The sequence below is a fragment of the Schistocerca serialis genome, chromosome 2, assembly GCF_023864345.2.
Source record: "Schistocerca serialis cubense isolate TAMUIC-IGC-003099 chromosome 2, iqSchSeri2.2, whole genome shotgun sequence".
In the NCBI taxonomy this organism is placed as follows: Eukaryota; Metazoa; Arthropoda; class Insecta; order Orthoptera; family Acrididae; genus Schistocerca; species Schistocerca serialis.
In genome coordinates, this window is record NC_064639.1 from 622,659,099 (window position 1) to 622,679,313 (window position 20,215).

At 41.8% G+C, this 20,215-nt stretch overlaps 1 protein-coding gene across 1 annotated transcript in view; it reads right to left on the minus strand.

Annotated features, from left to right (window-relative positions):
- The window catches only part of LOC126456290 (nuclear migration and anchoring protein unc-84-like), a 227,512-nt gene that overhangs the window by 62,575 nt on the left and 144,722 nt on the right, over positions 1-20,215 (minus strand). Inside the window, exons 7-8 of the mRNA XM_050092041.1 lie at positions 17,220-17,306; positions 2,379-2,491 (exon numbers count right to left, since the gene is read on the minus strand). Coding sequence (XP_049947998.1) covers positions 2,379-2,491; positions 17,220-17,306 — 200 coding nt within the window. The remainder of the gene's footprint in view (positions 1-2,378; positions 2,492-17,219; positions 17,307-20,215) is intronic.

The window sequence follows — 20,215 nt, forward strand, 5'->3', positions numbered from 1 at the left end:
ATGGACCGCATACAACTTAAGACTTATGGTGTTTCTTTTTCTTCCATTCCTCCCAGTACTTCTTCATTTTCTCGCCAACTGCTCGTCTCTGCTCATCTGTCCACACTCTCTTGGGTCGAGGTTTTGGCGCATCTTCTTCATAGTTTGCGTTTTCTATAAGTAGCCTAAAGTTATTCCTGTCACGTATTATTTCTTCTGTAACACCTATTTTGTTGGCGTCTTTCTTTACTGCTTCTATCCATCCTACGGTGTTTTTCAGCTTACTAACGTAATTAAAAATTTTCTTTGTAATTCGTGTTTCTTCCATTCTTTTTAAATGTCCATAAAATTTTAGCCGTCTCTTCCTCATTGTATCTGTGATCTTTTCTGTATTTTTGTATAGGTCTTCATTTCTCCTTTTAATCCACCTGTTTTCCTTGTTTTTATCAGGACCTAGAATTTTTCTTAATATTTTTCTCTCTCTTTTTTTTTAGTTCTCTTAATTCGCCTTTCTTATTCAATGTTAGGCACTCTGATCCATATGTTGCTTGTGTCCTAATAACTGAATTATAATGTTTAATCTTTGCTTGTATGGATATTGATTTCTCACTGTAGTAGTTTTGTGTTAATTTATATGCAAATTCCATCTTTTTTATTCTTTCTTTATTTGTTGTGTTATCCAGTCCATTGGCTTGGATCCACTCCCTCAGGTATTTGAATCTATCAACTCTTTTAATTTTTCCATACTTTGTTTTCATAAACTTTTCTGTATTATGTTTGTGTTCTATATACTCGGTTTTTTCGTAGGATATTTTTAGCCCAGTCTTTTCAGCAATCTCGTGTGACATATCAAGCATAACTGTTGCGTCTGTTCGGTTTTCAGTTATCAATGCCATATCATCCGCAAAGGCTAAACATTTTACTTCAAATTTGTTCTTTCCTTGGCCCATGCTTATACCCTTTGTGCCTCTGTTTTTTAATGTGTTTTCCCATGTTTTTACTACTTTATCTAAAACCAAGTTAAAGAGAATTGGGGACAGTCCGTCACCTTGTCGAACTCCTGTTTTGATTTTGAATGGTTCAGAAATTTTGCCTTGAAATTTAATTCTTGATGTTGTATCTGTGAGCGTTTGTTCAACAAGTCTTCTGGTGTTTTCATCTATCCATGATTCATAAAGTATTTGGAATAGTGTTTGTCTGTCAACTGAGTCGTAGGCCTTCTTGAAGTCTACGAAAGTAACTACTGTATTTTTATTTTGTATAGCTCTCACTCTCAAAATTGTTTTTAAATTAAGTTTTATAAATTGAAAACTTTATGTCTTTGGACCTTTCACATACATTTTGGAACCATTTAAAATGCTTGAAAAATGAGAGAGACTCTTCCTCATCTTTAAAAACTAAAATTATGCTAAATAAGGCTAGATTTTGATTTTTATGAGCCTCTTATGTGATGATGTGGTAATAAAACAGGTTTTATGTAAGGCAAAAATTTCAATTGTTTATAAAACCTGTTCAACTGAAAAGTGAACTATATGGTACTGATCAACAACAACAAAAAAAACCAAAATGTTATGGGTTGGCATTTTTGGAAAAAATAGAAAGGAAGAAATTTCATAAATTACAAAAAAGTTCAGAATGTTACAGTAAAAGAACTTTGACAGATAAGTCCAAATGGAGGATTTCTTTGTAATCATAAAGAAATTATCTTTCAAATAAAAAACATCAAAATATCTAGAACTGTTCCAGAGATAAAACTTTTTCCAAAATTCGCATTTTCAAAATGGTATGTGCAGGGTTGTATTTCGGAGAAGAAATTTTTTTGGAGGAAAAAAAAAAAAATGTGTTCCTTCATTTTAATATATTATACTAAATTCAATAATATCCAAGACTATGATGGTAAGATTTTTTCCTAGTCTGCCTGAACTGATATGGACTGTGCCTCACGTTTTCCTTGGTCTATTCATGAGTGGAATGGAAAGAAAAGTGCTAAAGTTTCTTCAATCGAGAAGCATGATGTAGATATCATCAGATTATCTCCATGCTGCTGCAGGACCAGCATACAAAGAGTTAATGACAGATGTGACCAAGAAGACCAATACTATTCTGAAGAATGCAAATCTGCCACAGGAAAATATACAATAACTCCAAAAAAAGGCACTAACAGCTTTTCACTTGTATAGGTTTCTGAAAGTACACAGCAAAGGAAAGCACCTACATAGAATACTAAATGCCATCACCTCTTGAACCCTTTTGGAATGCACAACAGCAGCAGGAAAGTCACTGTATGCTCCTATATGCAAATTTAATTACAACTGAAATTCTAAAGAATGAAACATAAGAAGACTTTTTGATCTACAGCAAAAATGTCTACAGAAAGAATATTAATGTTTAGTGGCTACCTGAATTATTGAACGAGGTGATTTGGTATGTCTCCACACAGGAAGGCCAAGTACATAATACCAAGAATCAGGCTGAAGAGTCTCTGTTTGGGGTGTTGATATAATATTTCCACCTGCAAAAATAATGTTATATATAAAATACATAGTCATATTACTAAGGAAATTAAACACTTGAACAGGCAGCCAATTTCAAACTACTTACATTACTACTTGAGGAGGAAAGTAGCAACTCACCATATAGCTCAGATGCTGAGTCACAGATAGGCTCAACAAAAAGACTGACAATTACAGCTTTAGACCATTGGCTTTCATCAACAATAGACACACACACACACACACACACACACACACACACACACACATCACACACACACACAAACACAACTCACATACACGACTACAGTCTCAGGCGACTGAAACCACATTGTGAGCAGCAGCAACAATGCATGATGGGAGTGGCAACTGGGTGGGGGTAAGGAGGAGGCTGGGGGAGGGGGAGGGATAGTATGGTGGGGGTGGTGGACAGTGAAGTGCTGCAGGTTAGACGGAGGGAAAGGGAGAGGTAGGGAGGGGGGCGGGGGGAAGTAGCAGAAAAGAAGAGAAATAAAAAGATTGGGTGTGGTGTTGGAATGATGGCTTTGTAGTGCTGGAATGGGAGCAGGGAAGGGGATGGGTGGGTGATGACAGTGACTAACAAAGGGTGAGGCCAGGAGGGTTACGGGAATGCAAGATCCACTGCAGGGAAAGTTCCCACCAGTGCAATTCAGAAAAGCTGGTGCTGGTAGAAAAGACCCATATGGCACAGGCTGTGACGCGGTCATTGAAATGAAGGATATCGTGCAGAAAAGCTGGTGTTGGTGGGAAAGACCCATATGGCACAGGCTGTGAAGCAGTCATTGAAATGAAGTGTATCGTGTTTGGCAGCATGTTCAGCAACTGTGTGACCCACTTGTTTCTTGGCCACAGTTTGCCGGTGGTGATTCACGCAGACAGACAGCTTGTTGGTTGTCATGCCTACATAGAATATAGCACAGTGGTTGCAGCTTAGCTTGTAGACCACATGACTGGTTTCACAGGTAGCCCTGCCTTTGATGGGATTGGTGAAGTTAGTGCCAGACTGGAGTAGGTGGTGGTGGGAGGATGTATTGGACAGGTCTTGCATCTAAGTCTATTATAGGGGTACAAGCCATAAGGTAAGGCATTGAGAGCAGGGATTGTGTAAGGATGGACGAGTATATTGTGTAGGGTCGGTGGACAGCGGAATACCACTGTGGGAGGGGTGGGAAGGATAGTGGGCAGGACATTCCTCATTTTGGAGCCCAACTAGAAGTAATCAAAATCTTGTGGAGAATGTAATTCAGTTGCTCCAGTCCTGGATGGTACTGAGTTACAAGGGGAATGCTCCTCTGTGGTCAGATTGTGGGACTTTGGGAAGTGGTGGGAGAATGGAAAGGTAAGGTACAGGAGATTTGTTTTTGTAGAAGGTTAGGAGGATAATTAGTGTTGTAACGGCGACCGGAACGGTTGTGGGGTAATAGTGACGGAAACGTGATGGGACCCGCAGAGCAGCCCGCAAACAACAACACAACAGGAGAGGACAGACACGACCAACGGAGGACCTAATGACACAACAAGAACAGACAACAGAGTAACGAACCAAACAAGACAATCACATCCACTGGAATAGAAACACGAAGTCAATACACTGTCTGAGACGATATGTCCTGAGACGCAATGCAATGTCAGACTGCTCACTGAGCGCGAGGCAGGCGCTTAAGTAAGCTATCGGGGGCATCGCTATTGGCCGCTGGGAACATGTGTTCCACTGTGGCGCCCTCACACTAAAAGCGGGCCAGGAGGTGTGTGTCACCACAGCTTACGACGTGTTGGTGCAGAGACCTCTATGGGTGTTCAACGTTCATGACGTCTGGTGCGGATTCAAATTCCGCAGCGCGTAGTACCAGACACCTCCCTCCTGAAACTTGCGCGTGGGGGTGGAAATGCCACGGATGGTGCCGAGGTGGGCGGCAGTGGGAGGAGGAACTGGGCATATCAGCTGCAATTCGCGGGGAAGAAGGGTCGCCCAAGGTATCCGTGACATCCAATCCAGAGTCCAGGGCAGGGGATGGAGCTGCCGATCCACCCGGAGGTGGAGAGGGCTGGCGGCAGGCCCGCAGGGAGACGATTATGGGGGGCTGGGGTTTTGACTTGAGGACCACGTCCGCACCCGAAGCAGATAGGGAAAGAGGCGGTGGCGCGAATCCCAAGGCAGCATGAGGGCGGAGCTGATTATGATGGCGGCGCTCCAACCCTTTTGACGTCTGCACCGATGTCACATGCCGCCCATAGGCCATGACGACCATGGCGTGTGTCCAACACGCCTTGCACCTGTACTCGCGGGCCCACACGGCCGTGCCAGGGGCATACTGCTGCAAGGGCCAGGAGTGGGGGTGGGAGGACAGCATCAGCGAATGTAGCAGGTTGCGCGGCTGTCGCCCACAAAGGAGCTCTGCCGGACTGCGTCCATCACCGGGCGTAGTGCGATAGGTGCTCAAAACCAGGGTGAGGATCGACGTGGTTGGGAAGGCATCGACCGCCCTAGTCAACTAGTGTTTAAAGGTGCGGACAAGCCTCTCCGCCGCGCCCTTGGACGAAGGGTGGAAAGGGGGCTACGGATATGTTTGATACTGTTGGCCTGACAGAAGTCGTGGAAGGAGGATGCTGTGAACTGGGGACCATTGTTGGAGACCAACGTGTGGGGCAGGCCCTCAATGGCGAGAACCTGTACCAGAGCCATGGGTGTAGCCTCCGTGGTGGTGGATGCCATTCGGACAACATATGGGTATTTGGAGTAGGTATCAACGGTGAGTAACCACATAGACCCAAAAAATGGGCCCGCAAAATTGATATGGATGCGATCCCAGGGCCGGTGAGGCACAGGCCAGGGGGCAAATGACTGAGGGGGGCTTGCCTGGTGATGCGCACAGACAGTACACCCACGGACCAGGCGCTCAATATTGCCATCGATGCCGAGCCAATACAAATACTGGCGAGCCAAAATTTTCATATGGAACATACCCCAGTGCCCGTGGTGTAACAAACTGAGCACCCAAAGCCGCAATTCCAGAGGGATGACCACCCGGTGGGCATCTGACTCCGAGGCCAACAAATGACATCATCGACCATGGAGAGCCTGTGGGACAGGTGGCGCCAGGGGCTGAAATCGGACTGCATCCGATGAGTAATATAGGACGGCCACCCGTGGACCACATAGTTGAGAACCTGCTGCAAGGCAGGGTCGCGGCGGGTAGCCGCAGCAACATCAGCAGCCATAAGAAGAAGACTGTCTAGCACATCCCGGTGGGCGGAATCAATGTGAAAGCAGAGGACCTCTTGTTGGTCCAAGGCAGGGTCGGGGCCTGCTGGGAGACGCGACAAAGCATCCGCATTAGTATGCTAGGCGGTGGGCTTATACCGGATGGTGTAAGCATAATTACATAAAAACAATGCCCAGCGCTGGAGACACCGAGCCGTTTGCTTGAGAAAGTGAGTGTGGGGCCCAAAAAGTGTAACCAAGGGTTTATGGTCCGTCAGGAGGGTGAACTTTGCCCCAAAGAGATAAGTGTGAAATTTTTGGACGGCCAGAGCCTCCTTTTCAATCTGGGAGTAGTTCTGTTGTGCTGAGGTTAATGTCTTATAGTCATAAACGATGGGCTGTTCGAAGCCATCGGCATCCCGGTGCATGAGGACAGCCCGAATGCCGTATGCCAATGCATCAGCTGCCACAACCAAGGGGCAGTCTGGAGAGAAGGGAGTAAGGCAAGGGGCGGACCTCAGCATCGCCTTTAAACGGAGAAAAGCCTGGTCCCAGGCAGGAGTCCAAACAAAAGGCACCCCTTTGTGACGCAAGTGATTGAGGGGTTGAGCAACGGAGGAAGCCTGTGGCAAGAACTTTAAGTAATAAGTAAACTTTCCCAAAAACACCAACAGTTCAGATATTTCCATGGGACGAGGAATGGCCTCAGTGGCCACGACATTATGACCCGAAGGGCAAATGCCATCCTTGCTAAGCCAGTGGCCTAAGTATTCCACTTCCGGTTGAAAAAAAACAACACTTGTCCAGCCGACAGCGGAGACCAGCAGACTGCAGAGCGTAAAATAAGGCGCTGAGGTTTTGCAAATGTTCCTGGCGGGAACGCCCGGTGACTAAGATGTCATCCAGATAATTCACACATGCAGGGATAGGCTGTGTAAGCTGCTCCAGGAATCGCTGGAAAATGGCCGGCGCCAAAGAGACAGCAAAGGGAAGGCGCTTGTACTTATACAATCCGAAAGGCGTGTTGATAACCATGATGTTCTGAGATTCGGCATCCAAGGGCAACTGGTGGTATGCCTCAGCCAGGTCGATCTTGGAAAAATACTGTAATCCGGCAAGCTTGGCAAAAAGGTCTTCCTGCTGGGGAATAGGGTAAGTGTCAGTGAGGGACTAAGCATTGACTGTAGCGTCGAAGTCCCCACACAGCCAAAGGGACCCTTTGGGTTTCCGTATGACCACCAGTGGTGTCGCCCATGCACTGTAAGTTACAGGTTCCAGCATGCCAGCGGCCTGGAGCCGATCAAGTTCCTGCTTGACCGCTGGCTGTAAGGCCACCGGAAGGGGCCGGGCCCGGAAAAAGCGAGGCTGTGCATCCGGCCGTAGGGTGATGTGTGCCTGAAAGCCGGAAGCACATCCGAGATCCGGTGCAAACAATGACGCAACAGCGGAGCACAGATCGTCCAAGTCCTGAAAGGGAACAGCCGTGGAAACGACCTTAACTTCATCGGAAATTGAAAAGCCAAAAAGTTGAAACGCATCCAGGCCGAAAATATTCGAAGCCGACGGATGGTCGACAACAAAGAGGGTAAGGAGCCATGGAACCCGCTTGTACGTCGCCTGGACGACGAACTGCCCACTAATGGGAAGGAACCGTCTCTGTAGGCGACCAGACGGCGAGAGGAAGGTGACAACACAGGAGAGCCCAGCCACATATACGTCGCCATATTAATCAGGGAGACAGTGGCCCCAATGTCGTCCTGAAAACTGACATCCCCTGTGAAAATGCGGAGCTTGAGGAAAAGCTTCCACACTGATGGGTTATCCAGTGGATGACCGATTGCAGAGCATGGACAGTATCTTGAGGTCCAGGAGGGGCAGGACTAGATCGAGTCGAGCAACTACGACAAACTGATCAGATGTGGCTCTCCTTGAGACACAGCGTGCACGTTTTCCAGCAGTGGGAACAATCAGCCCACGAATGGGCAGTAAAACACTGTGGGCAAGATGGAAGTGTGCCGCACGACCGGCGACGAGGGGCAACTGAAGGCGCCAATGCCATAGAAACATCGCACAACGGAGAGTCCCGACGGCACTGGCCTCTGTCGGCCAGGCCACGTCGACGTCGCAAGGGCAAAACCTGTCGAGACGCTGCGATCGCCACCACCTGCGCTCGCGCCATAAGATACTCATTTGCCGCTTGAGCAATTTCAAAGGAGTGGGTAATGCAGAGAATCTCTTCCAAGGAGGGGTTGTCTAGTTCCAACGCCGCAGTACGGACCTCAGAATCGGGAGCCAGCTGAACCACCACATTCCAGATCAGGGAGTCCGCATATGAAACCTTACACTGCTGATCGGCGCACGTAAAATCGCATCAACAGCTGAGACCCTACAAGTCCGTGACCCAGGAACGATACGATTGACCAGGCTATTTATGGTACTGGTGGAACTCCAGCGGAGAGGCGACCACATGGTAGCGTTGGGAATAATAGTTTGTCAACAAAAGACAGATCACCTGGAAAGAGATAGCCACAGGATCGGACAACAGTGCCAACTTGTGGAGAAGAAAGAACGTGCCCGGAGAGGCCCACGACAAAAATAACAATCGCTGCAAGTAGTCGTCTGTGACTTGGAAAGTAGGTTTCCCAGTCCTCTTTTGCGTCATTAAAGGGTGGAAACAACAGCGGACGTGGGAAAGCATTGGACACCCAAGGACTCTGAAGCTGTAGCGGTAACACGTCCCAGGCATCAATTTTGTCAGTTAGCAACTGCAGCGACTTTTGTAAGATGTCTAACTGGAACTGCTGCTGCTGCATGAGCTGCTGCTGTTGCTCCAGCAGAGAGACCAACTTTGCGTCCTTACCAACAATGACCGCCATTTACCTCGTCCCCAAAATGTTGTAACAGCGACCGGAATGGTCACGGGGTAATAGTGACAGAAACGTGGCAGGACCCGCAGAGCAGCCTGTGAACAACAACACAACGGGAGAGGACAGACACAACCAACGGAGGACTTTACGACATGACAAGAACAGACAACAGAGTAGCGAACCAAACAGGACAACCACGTCCACTGGAATAGAAACATGAAGTCAATACACTGTCTGAGACAATATGTCCTGAGATGCAACGCGATGTCAGACTGCTGGCTGAGTGCGAGGCAGGCACTTAAGTATGCTATCGGGGGTGCCGCTATTGTCCGCTGGGACCACGTGTTCCACTGTGGCGCCCTCACACTAAAAGTGGGCCAGGAGGCGCGCGCCGCCACAGCTTATGGCGTGATGGTGCAGAGACCTCTATGGGTGTTCAACGTCCATGACATCTGGCGCAGATTCAAATCCCGCGGCGCACGGTACCAGAATTAGGGTCAGTGAAGGCTTCAGTGAGACCCTCAGTATATTTCGAGAGGGACTGCTCATCACTGCAGATGCGATGAGCATGGGTGGCTAGGCTGTTTCGAAGGGACTTCTTGGAATGGAATGGGTGGCAACTGTCAAAGTGGAGGTATTGCAGGTCGTTATTAGGTTGGATATGGACGGAGGTACTGATGTAGCCATCTTTGAGGTGGAGGTGAACATCTAGGAAGGTGGCTTGTTGGGTATAGTAGGATGAGGTGAAGCGAATAGAGGAGAAGTTGTTGAGGTTCTGGAGGAATGTGGATAGGGTGTCTTCATCTTCGATCCAGATAACAAAGATGTCATCAGTGAATCTGAACCAGGTGAGGGGTTTAGGATTCTGGGTTTTTAGGATGGATTGCACCAGATGGCCCATGTATAGGTTGGTATATTATGGTGCCATGCAGGTGCCCATAGCTATACCCCGGATTTCTTTGTAGGTAATGCCTTCAAAGGAGAAGTAATTGTGGGTAAGGATATAGTTGGTCATGGCGACTAGGAAGGAGGTTGTTGGTTTAGAGCCATTGGGCATTAGGAAAGGTAGTGTTCAATAGCGGTAGGGCATTGGGCATTAGAAATGTTAATGTACAGGGAGGTGGCATCAATAGTGACAAGCAGGGCACCTTGTGGTAAAGGGGCAGGAACCTTGAAGAGTCAGTGGAGGTAATCTGTAATTCATTTGCATGAAACATATAATTACCTGCATAGCAATTGGTAGTACAATATAACAGTATACAATCTAATTTTACTTAATAACAGGAACTTAAGAATGTAGTCCAAACTATTTGACATAATAATACTTTAGATTTTAGTTTCTACAATAGGCTATAGAACCACTGCTCAATGAGCCACGGTTTTAGATGTTTTTTGAATGTCTCTTCAGTTATTACCTTCAGATCATTTGGAAGTGCATTGAAGTATTTTGCTCCATTAATATATGGGCTGTTTGCAGTTTCTTCAGTCTTCTGTGTATCATATGGTAATTTTATACTTGTCTAGTATTGTGATCATGAATTTATGCATTACAACATGTATATTTCTTATCTTCTACAGATAATACCATTATTTCAAACATATACATAGAATAGGTAGCCAGAGTTTTAAATTCTGTAAACAAACCCTTACATGATGTTCTAGCATCTTTTTTGCCTACTATTCTCAAGGCTCTTTTCTGTAGTTTAAATACTTGCTCTACATGAGTTTTGGAAGCCCTGCCCCACAATGCAAGACCATATGCTAGAAATGGATGTATTAAAGCGAAATACATCATCCGCATTGTTTGAATATTGACATATGAAGCTATTCTTCTTAAAACATATAGGCTAGATGATAGCCTTGCACAGACACTGTCAATTTGTTGAGTCCATAGTAGTTTGCTATCTATGCACATGCCTAGGAATTTACACTCACTGCAGATTTTCCCTAAAATATTACTATCTTGAGACTCAATACAAGTTTGCAAGTCACCAACACTGAAGGGGATTATATTTGTTTTTTCAAAGTTGACTTTTAGATTGTCATTTTCAAACTTTTCCTTTGCAATATCTATAATTTTTTTCTACCTCTATGCTGAGATTAAGAATATCATTTCCCCAACAAAGGCCTGAAGTGTCATCTGTATACATTGTAATGAAGGTATCATTTTTTACTATCTTTGGGAAGTCATTAACGTAACATACAAAAAGGAAGGAACCAATTATCGATCCCTGAGGCACACCAAATTTAATATTCCTGACCCTTGATGTATAACTTTTTAATGTTTCTCCATTATTGTGTGAGATTGAGATACACTGTCTTCTGTTTTTTAAATATGATGTGATGAGGTGCAATAGTTTTCCACTTATGCCATCTCTGGCCAGTTTTGACAGAAGTACCTTATGATCAACCCGATCAAAAGCCTTTGATAGGTCTAGGAAAACTCCAGCTACTTGCATGCATTATGAATAGGATGTGGACAGAAAACTTCAAAGAAGTGCATAACACTGATTTCATTATTAACCGCTGCTTACACAATTTGTTCAATATGAGCGGCAGAGTCATTGATGAGATGCTGCATCCATAAAATGACCTGATCAACAGTTGCTCAAGCATTTCTGGTGGAATCTGAACAACATGTTTCTGTATACTGGCCTTCAGATCGGGTAGAGACCAAATGTGTCCATGGTAATTGCATTGTTGTACATATCCTGAGCCAAAAGTCATATGGATTCATATCAGGTGACCTTGCAAGCTATGCATCTGGGAAACCTCTGGAGGTAACACACTCATGAAAGGTTGCATCAGGCAGATCTTTCGAAGAGCCACATGAGTTATTGCCCCATCTTGCATGAAAACAAAAGTTTCCAAACAGTTGTGCTGTTATGTAGAAGCAATCGCATGCTGTACAATGAGATCTCGATAATGTGTAGACATCACAATACACCTGACAGGCCCGCTGGCGACATTCTCTTCAAAGAACAACAAACCGAGAATAAAGGTGCTTGTGACTTCACATCATACAGTCACATACAGCAAGTGCAATGGCTCTTCATGCACAACACATGGTTAACAGTACTCCAAATTTGGCAGTTCTGCGTATTCCTTGGAACATTGCCTGGCCATGTGTCATCAACTTCAGTCTGTGCCAGAAACCAAAGAGCAAATTCAGAAGGTTGCTGTGAGTCGTGAGATTTTGGATGCTGAGCCATCTGGATCTTGTGTGGATAGCAGTGTAAAATAGATTGTAAGATTTTCTGTACTGTTGACTATGGGATGGACAATTCTCATAACATTGCATGGATACTAGCCCCACCCAGGGCACACGCTACATGGTCAGTTACAGCAACAGTGACCTCGTCAATAACTTCCACTGGAGCAGGACGCCTTCCTTTTCCAGGCACCACACAAAGCTCACCCATGTTTTCAGATTTCATTATCATCTTGTTTAAACCATTTAATGACATTGGACCTCTCCTCAGATATTTCAGTCAGTGATATTCTCGCAATGCAGTACTGTAATTACTAACATTCACGTAAAACTGTTTCACTACAGCACATGTTCTATCTTCTTGATAGCCATATTGTTCACTCACGTTATGGCTTGTCAAATGACAGCATTTATATCATACCATCATACAGACAGTGTACAGTGCCAAATTTTGACCCAGTGGTCACAGGTGGAGACACATGACAAGTATCTGACTGCTTGCTGCCTGTGCACTGAGGGTTATTGCTTCAAGAAGAAGCATTCACACTTTATCCAGAGAAGTTCCAAGAATTGAAAAATGAAGGAAAAGACTCTCTATGGATTCTTTTTGCTGTTCAATGAAAAACTTTATTTTGTTGTTGTTGTCAATTTGAGCTGTCTATGTAATAAATATTCAAGTCGACAGTAAGTTTTAAATTCGTAATGTCTCGTTTAAGTTTTAAACTGTTTTCCCTACTCTCAGCTCGTAAGTTGGTAGGCTTGCTTAGAAAGACCAAAATTAAGGGATTTTTAAGGGTTAATACTATACATATGTACTGCAGAAGCAAAATGCATATGTTAAACAATGGAAAGTTCAGGATGGAATAACTACCGGTATGTCACGATGAAAAAGACAGATTGCTACTCAAAATGTAAAAGAGAAGCTGACCTGCACACAGACACAATGAAAAGACTGCTATACATATAAATCTTTGGCCAAAAGGCTCTATTCTGAAATAGAAAACATATACACTTTCACACGAGCACAACTCACACACATAACCACTGTCCCTGGCCTCTGTGCCAGATTAATGTTATTATAAATATATGTAGTTTTTATTAGTAAATTGGTAAATAAAAATATGCAGTTTGATTATCCAAATAAATTAGTTTTCCAAACCTCCATGTCCATGCTCTGCTGTATAGCAATTTAAACTAACAGATACTGGCTACAGAAAAGATCATTCTTCATGGGTATCACTCACTCAGATCTTTTTTTTATGCATTAACTGAGGTTCTGAACAAAGTTTCAATGCCGAGAACAACAGAATCTTAAGTGGAGACTTAAATACAAACACAAACATCGTGGATGAAATCAATAGCAGCTTAAATATTCTTCACAGTTTTGGCATGTCAGTTGGTCAACAGTGCAACATAAACCTCAGTATCAGTAATTGAACATGCTGTTACAAATGTAAACACAAACACTGTGTTGTGAATATAAAAGATCTTGAACTCTATGCTTATATTTGCCAAGTAATAAAAGTGAAAGGTGCATTGTATAAGTCCACAAGACTGCAAACCTATGAAAAAATCTTTCAAACCCCAAAATTCAAAACTTTTCACAGGTATTATTAGACCAAAGCCAGGCTGAAGTGTACACAGAAAACAATGTAGATGAAAAATTTTCTACATTCTTTACAATATTTAAACTAAATTTCTGAAAGTACCCACATTAACAGCAATGATCATTAAAAACAAATAGATAACAACAGACATAAGAAAGTCCTCCCCGGCCATAAGTATCTCATTTCCGTAAAACTCCATATTGAACCACAGGCACTACACTATTAACAAATATCTAAAATATTAAAACTGAAGGAACAACAACAAGGTAGGAACTTAAAGAGATAAGACCTGGATAAGTTGAAGGACCAGAGATTATTGATAGTTTCAGAGAGAGCATTAGGTAACAATTCACTGAAACAGGGGAAAGGAATACAGTAGAAGACATATGGGTACCTGTAAGAGATGAAATACAGTAGGCGACTGAGGACGAGACAGGCCAAAGACAAGGCTTAGTAAAAATCACTGGATGTCATAGAAGATACTGAATTTAAGTGATGAAACGAGAAAATTTAAAAAAAAAAGCAAATGAAATAGGCGAAAGGGAATGCAGGAACCTAAAAAAAAAATGAGACTGATAGTAAGTGCAAACTGGCTAAGTAGGAACGGCTAGAGAACAAATGCAAGGATATAGAATCATGTGTAACTATGGTAAAGAAAGATACTGCCTCCAGCAAAATTAACAAGGCTTTAGGAGAAAAGAGAAGCAGTTGTCTGAATATCAAGAGCTCAGGTGGAAAGCTAGTACTAAGCAAAGACGGGAAAGCTGAAAGGCAAGAGTAGTGTATAGAGTGGCTTTACAACGGAAATGAACTTAATGGCACTATTATAGAAAGGGAAGAGGACAGAAATGAAGATGAGATAGGAGATATCATGCTGCGAGAATTTAATGAAGCACTGAAGGTCCTAAGTTGGAACAAGGCCCCTGGAGTAAAAAACATTCCATCAGAACTACTGATATCCTTGGGAGAGCCAGCCATGACAAAACTATTCCACCTGGCATGCAAAATGTACAACAGAGGTGAATTACTCTCAGACTTCAAAAATAATGTGATGATTCCATTTCCAAAAAAAGCAGGAGCCAACGTATGTGAATATTACCAAACTTCAGTTTAATAAGCCATGGTTGCTAAATACTAACAATAATTATTTACAGAAAAATGGAAAAACTGGTAGAAGATCAGTAAGGATTCCAGAGAAATATAGGAACACATCAAGCAATACTGACCCTATGACTTATTATAAGTTTCAAAATGTGGTGCTCCAGAAGAATGCTGAAGATTAAAAGGGTAGATCATATAAATAATGAGGAGGCACTGATTACAATTAGAGAGAAAAGAAATTTGTGGCATAACTCAAATAATAGAAGGGATTGAGACCTTAACTTTTCCCATTGAATTGAATGTTCAAATAACTCACAGGCTTGCTGCCGGGTAACATTGTCTACCATCACCGATATTTTAACAGGAGCACACCCTGCCATTCTCAAGGCACAACTGCAAGAAGAAAGCAATGTGCAAGAGAATTTAATACCTCAGTTCACAGAGGAGAAACAAGGAAGATACCACGCACAGAACAAGTAACCGTAGAGTCAAAGATAACCAACATCAGAAATATCGATAGTGACTATTAATCAACAGGTGAGGTAGCACTAATTCTGTCCCTCTGTTTTTTGATGAGAGACAGAGCTGGATTCCAAGCAGCATTTAAACAAAATCCACTATCTCTGTTTATAAGGTTGCTTGATAGTTTGGTTTCAACAGCTTCATTAATAACACTATCCCAATAGCTGGACGTGCAAGCCAGAAGCTCCGTGTTGAATTCCATAGGATGACCGGTGCCAAGGCAATGTTCTGCAATAGTGGATTTGCTCGGCTGTTGTAAGTGTGTGGGATGCTTATGTTCAATACACCGGTCTTCCACAGTCCTAATTGTCTGACCAATATATGACATGCCACAACTGCAAGGGATACGATAGACACAATGTCATCAGTATGCTATGCCCATAGTGTCTTGTCATCATTGTTTAACAGATGATGCTTTATAGTCACATATTATTCCAATATACACTATATCTGTATTTTGACAAAGCCAATTACGTGGTAAACATGCTGGACGGCTAAGAAATAAACATATGGAATCATTTTTGGGGGATTCCCATACACAGAACATGGACACAGTTTTCAAACTACAGAAAAGAGCCATTACAATAATAACTAAAATTAGTAATCAAGCTCTGGAAAAAGATCTGTTTAAAAACCTGGGGAATCTAACTACACCATTATCTAGCAATCTGTTTTGCACATCAAAAATAATGTCAGCAATTATCTCATGAACAACAGCATTCATGATCACGGAACAAGAGCCATTCTAAACTTACATTTACCCAAGTGCAAACAAAGACAAAACAGTATTTTCTACAGGGGGGAAAAAAACTAAACTCCTCCTGAACAGGCCATGAAGGCCCAATGGTACCAACCGGCCGCTGTGTCATCCTCAGGCCACAAGCGCCACTGGATGCGGATGGAGTGGCATGTGGTCAGCACACCACTCTCCCGGCTGTATGTCAGTTTCTGAGACCATACAGGGGAATAAAACTGTACAATAAATTGTCCCAGATTATTAGAGAGACAACTATTACCCAAATATTTAAACAGTCAGTTAAAGCATCCCTCTTAAATAATTCCTGCTAAGTCAAGATTACTTAAGTAATATAGAGCAGTTAATGGTAAAAATTAATGCTATTTAGTAATTAACTACCATTCTACAGTAAACTGTCATAATCTAATAATTCTTATTGTAAAATCCTATGCCCAGGATCTGTGATGGGCAGTTCTTACCTATTACCATTTCCTTGAGCTCAAAATCTCATTCATCATGGTGAGATGCCGACTCAGTTTTTCAAACGGATCACAAGGACAACATGAAGAATTCAATAAACGAAGTATCGTCAAAATCCCTGTGCGTGCGCACTTGTGTGTGTGTGTGTGTGTGTGTGTGTGTGTGTGTGTGTGTGTTTGTGTAGCATAGTGTGCTCGTGTGCAGTGACCAGTGATGGGATACAAATGAACATTTTTACTGATACTTTTAAATGCCTTTAAGGAAGATTTTTCTGAAGGTATTTTCTTGGAACACAATGCTGTATAAAAGAAAAATGAAGACTGTAAAAAAAAAACTGGAGAAAAGTGAAACCTTTCAGAACACTGTGTCCACAAATGGATGTTAAAAATTAAGCGGGTAGACTGAGTATGAAATGAAGAGTAACAAGAAATAATAAGCATGCAAATAAGTTTGCAGAAAAAAGCGACACATTAGTATTATATAATGAAATAATAAGTAACCAGCTGCATAAAAGAAATTTAATTTTTTTACTGGTTTTGGGCACTTGGTGCCCTTCTTCAGAAGATTATTAAGGCGCTCAGGAACAGTTATCTTACCACTGGAAAGAGGGATTTTTTTTTTGGGGGGGGGGGGGGGGTGATTGTAGCAGAAAATAATGTTAGTAATATAATTATGTAAACCTCAGTGTTCACAGTGTGTTATGTACTGGGCATATGCAGGTGGAAATATTCTGATAAGAAGAAATGGATAGTAGCACCAAATCAATGGAAAGACTCATGACTACATTTAGAATGTTGTCAAAGCAGACAGTCTAAACATATTACGTCATATGCAGGTAACATTGTTCTGAGAAATAAGTCATAAAATGAAGTTCAGGAAAGTAGTATGAAAAAAGCACTTTAAATTATACAGCATGACACATTCTTTGTTAAACTTATTTAATTTAGATTTCTACTGAATGTATGCACTCAGGTATTGCCTGGAGTTATCTATGACTATACCTGAAGACTCAAGAGCAAAATCAGGCATTTCCAACTCATCACAGGAACACAGGCAGCAACTGCTTGACTGCTCCTTAGAGCTGGAGTCTATAAACCCAAAACAATATACTCTTAGTACCAGAAATAATTAAATGAATTTTTTACCAAGTAATATAATAGCATTTATGTGGATTACTACTGTTACTGCTATTGGCTCTAATTTTTAAACTGGATGTCTCATTACACACTAGATATAAGAGGGACTGAACAATACACAGCATTGGATGCTACTTGCTGTGACATGTTGAAGATCTTGCTAACACCTCTGTCTTGTCAAAAAATAAATCTCCCATGCCTTACCTACACAAACTCTTAAGACACCATGTACATCTTCTCACCACCCCCTTCATCACTCTCTACCATCCAGAGTTGGAACAACTAAATCAACTATACCAATTGTGTTCTGAAATGATGAATATCTTCTGCATAATGCTTCTCACTATGGTAAATTGGTGCCACTTATCCACCCAATTTAATTAACATCCTTGTCCATCCCAATGTGCCTTCAACACACTACCAAAACTCTGTGGGTATTCCCTTGTGGAAGATTTATATGCAAGGTCTGTTCCATACATTTACTCACACCTACAATTCTAAGCCTGCCATTTCCAACCATGTAAGGTGGTGCATTTGTAAAAGACACTTGACTAGATTTCCAGAGAAGTGAGGTTCAAATCTCCATCCAATTTTATATGATTCTCCTAAATTTCTTAAGGCAAATGACAGAATGATTCCATAGAAAACAATGCAGCCTGCTTCCTTCTCCATCCTTATCTGACATAACTTTGCATTACATCTCTAATGACATTGTTTCAACAGGATGTTAAATCTGAATCTTCCTTCCTTCTTTTTTCGCTATTTACCATCACACAAAGATAGGACCATTGGTGAAAGCAGCCACATTATATAACTTCAATAAGGCACAACATCTTACATGGATAGCACCAAGAACAAATTATCCATGTGAATGAATGGCCATTCCCAAAAAGTAGTCAGAGTCCAAACAGTTGTGGTGCCTGCTTTGCAGCACAAGATGATTAACTTCAACAGCTGCTTCACAACTCAAGCCGTATGGATATTCTCACTCTGTTTCACCCTCCTGTCCCTACACAAGCCTCTCACTTTCCCTGTCATTTTGTTACATATTCCATATATATTATGCATTCTAATCTCTTTCTGCTACTTTGGATTCTCTGTATTCCCCCTGTTCTCTCCTGTTTCCTTCAGTGTTCCTCCCAATGGGACCATAACCTGACTTTGCATATACCTACATGTTCCAGCCCAACACAATCTTTCCTAACATCACCCTGTCCAGTTCCTCCCTCTCTCTACTTCATGTCCTTCCCCTTCCTTCACTGCCCATCCTAATCAAAACTGCTGCTTTCCCCAGTCAGATGGTGGTGGTGTTGAGAAACAGTAGCGGCTGTGTGTACTTGAATTTTGCATATGTTAAGTCTGAGGAAAGACATTCTTGAAAACATAATCAATTTGTCACATTTTCTATGAGCATGTCCACTGTTGAATGCATCTTTTACTTGAAAAGTAGCAATTTATGATCACTTACATATAAAGTATTAAACAAATAGGTAAAATAATCTTCTTTATGAAACAACACTGAAATAAGAAAATGGGAAGCTAATATTTAACAAAAGGCAAGCCAGCAAATGTATGATGTATTCCCACTCTTTGCTAAAATTGTAGAAAAAACTCGGGACATGACACATAACTTCAAATATTTCACTTGTTCGTTAATCTTAGGTAGTTTCTCATCTAAGAAACTAGGACACAGTAAGAGGTCTCTTAGGATGCAGGTGTGACTATTTTTGAGAAATTCAAAAGAGTGTTGAAAAGAAACAGTTTCACAAATAATCTATATTTCTCCAGAATTAATTCTCACTCTGCAGTGGAGAGTGTGCTTATCTGAAACTTCCAGGAGATTAAAACTGTGGGTCGGACTGGGACTCAAACATGGAACCTTCCAACTATTGATACAATTTATAAAAATGACCAACCATGTTTTCCTCATGAAATTGTAGCTTTAGGTATGACAATCCAAATTAACATTGCAAAATACTGGAGAGAAATTCCACCTTCTCCAAGACACCATTTTATAGTTTTGCTGTTATCCAGACATGTTTCAGCACTTTACATACTATCTTCAGTACAATTTATGTTTACTTTCTTTCTGAAAAATTATTGTTATATGTTAACCTCTTGCACGAGTTACATGAATATTTGGCTCAAAATTTTTACATTTGATTGATTCACTGACTGACTGACTGATTGATTCAGCCGTAGGACAATATACATTGTATGGATGTTATCAAATGTCAGTACAATATTTATTATTACAATAAACATTCCTTACAGTATTTATAACTATACTTAGTTACACTTTTCTAATTATATCATAAATTATTACATATACAATGATTATGAATAATAATTTATATTCTATAATTATTTTAAATATTCATTTACAGCGTAGTAGCTATTACTTAGTAAATATTTTTTTAGGCTTTCCCTACATATGTGGGGATCATTCATGTCTTTTATTTATTGTGGTAGCCTATTGTACAATTTTATTCCACAGAATAATGCACATTTTGAGCTTTTGTGTTGCTTATTCTGTTTAGACGTAAACAATGTCTGGATTTGGTTCCATGGTCATGTATTCTGCTGTTTGTGGTAAACAGATTAAGATTTTTTTCTTATATGTGTTATGTTGTGATAGATGTATTCACATGAAACTGTCAGAAATTATAGCTTTTTGAATAATTCTTCACAGTGTGTCCTGACACAACTATTTGTTACTATTCGTACAGCTCTTTCCTGTACCTTGAGAAAAGTATGTATGTTCCCAGTACTTATTCCCCAAAATATATCCCATAACTGAGGACTGAACGCATACAACTGAAGTAGGCTACTTTGAGGCATGAAATGATGCACAGTAGTGC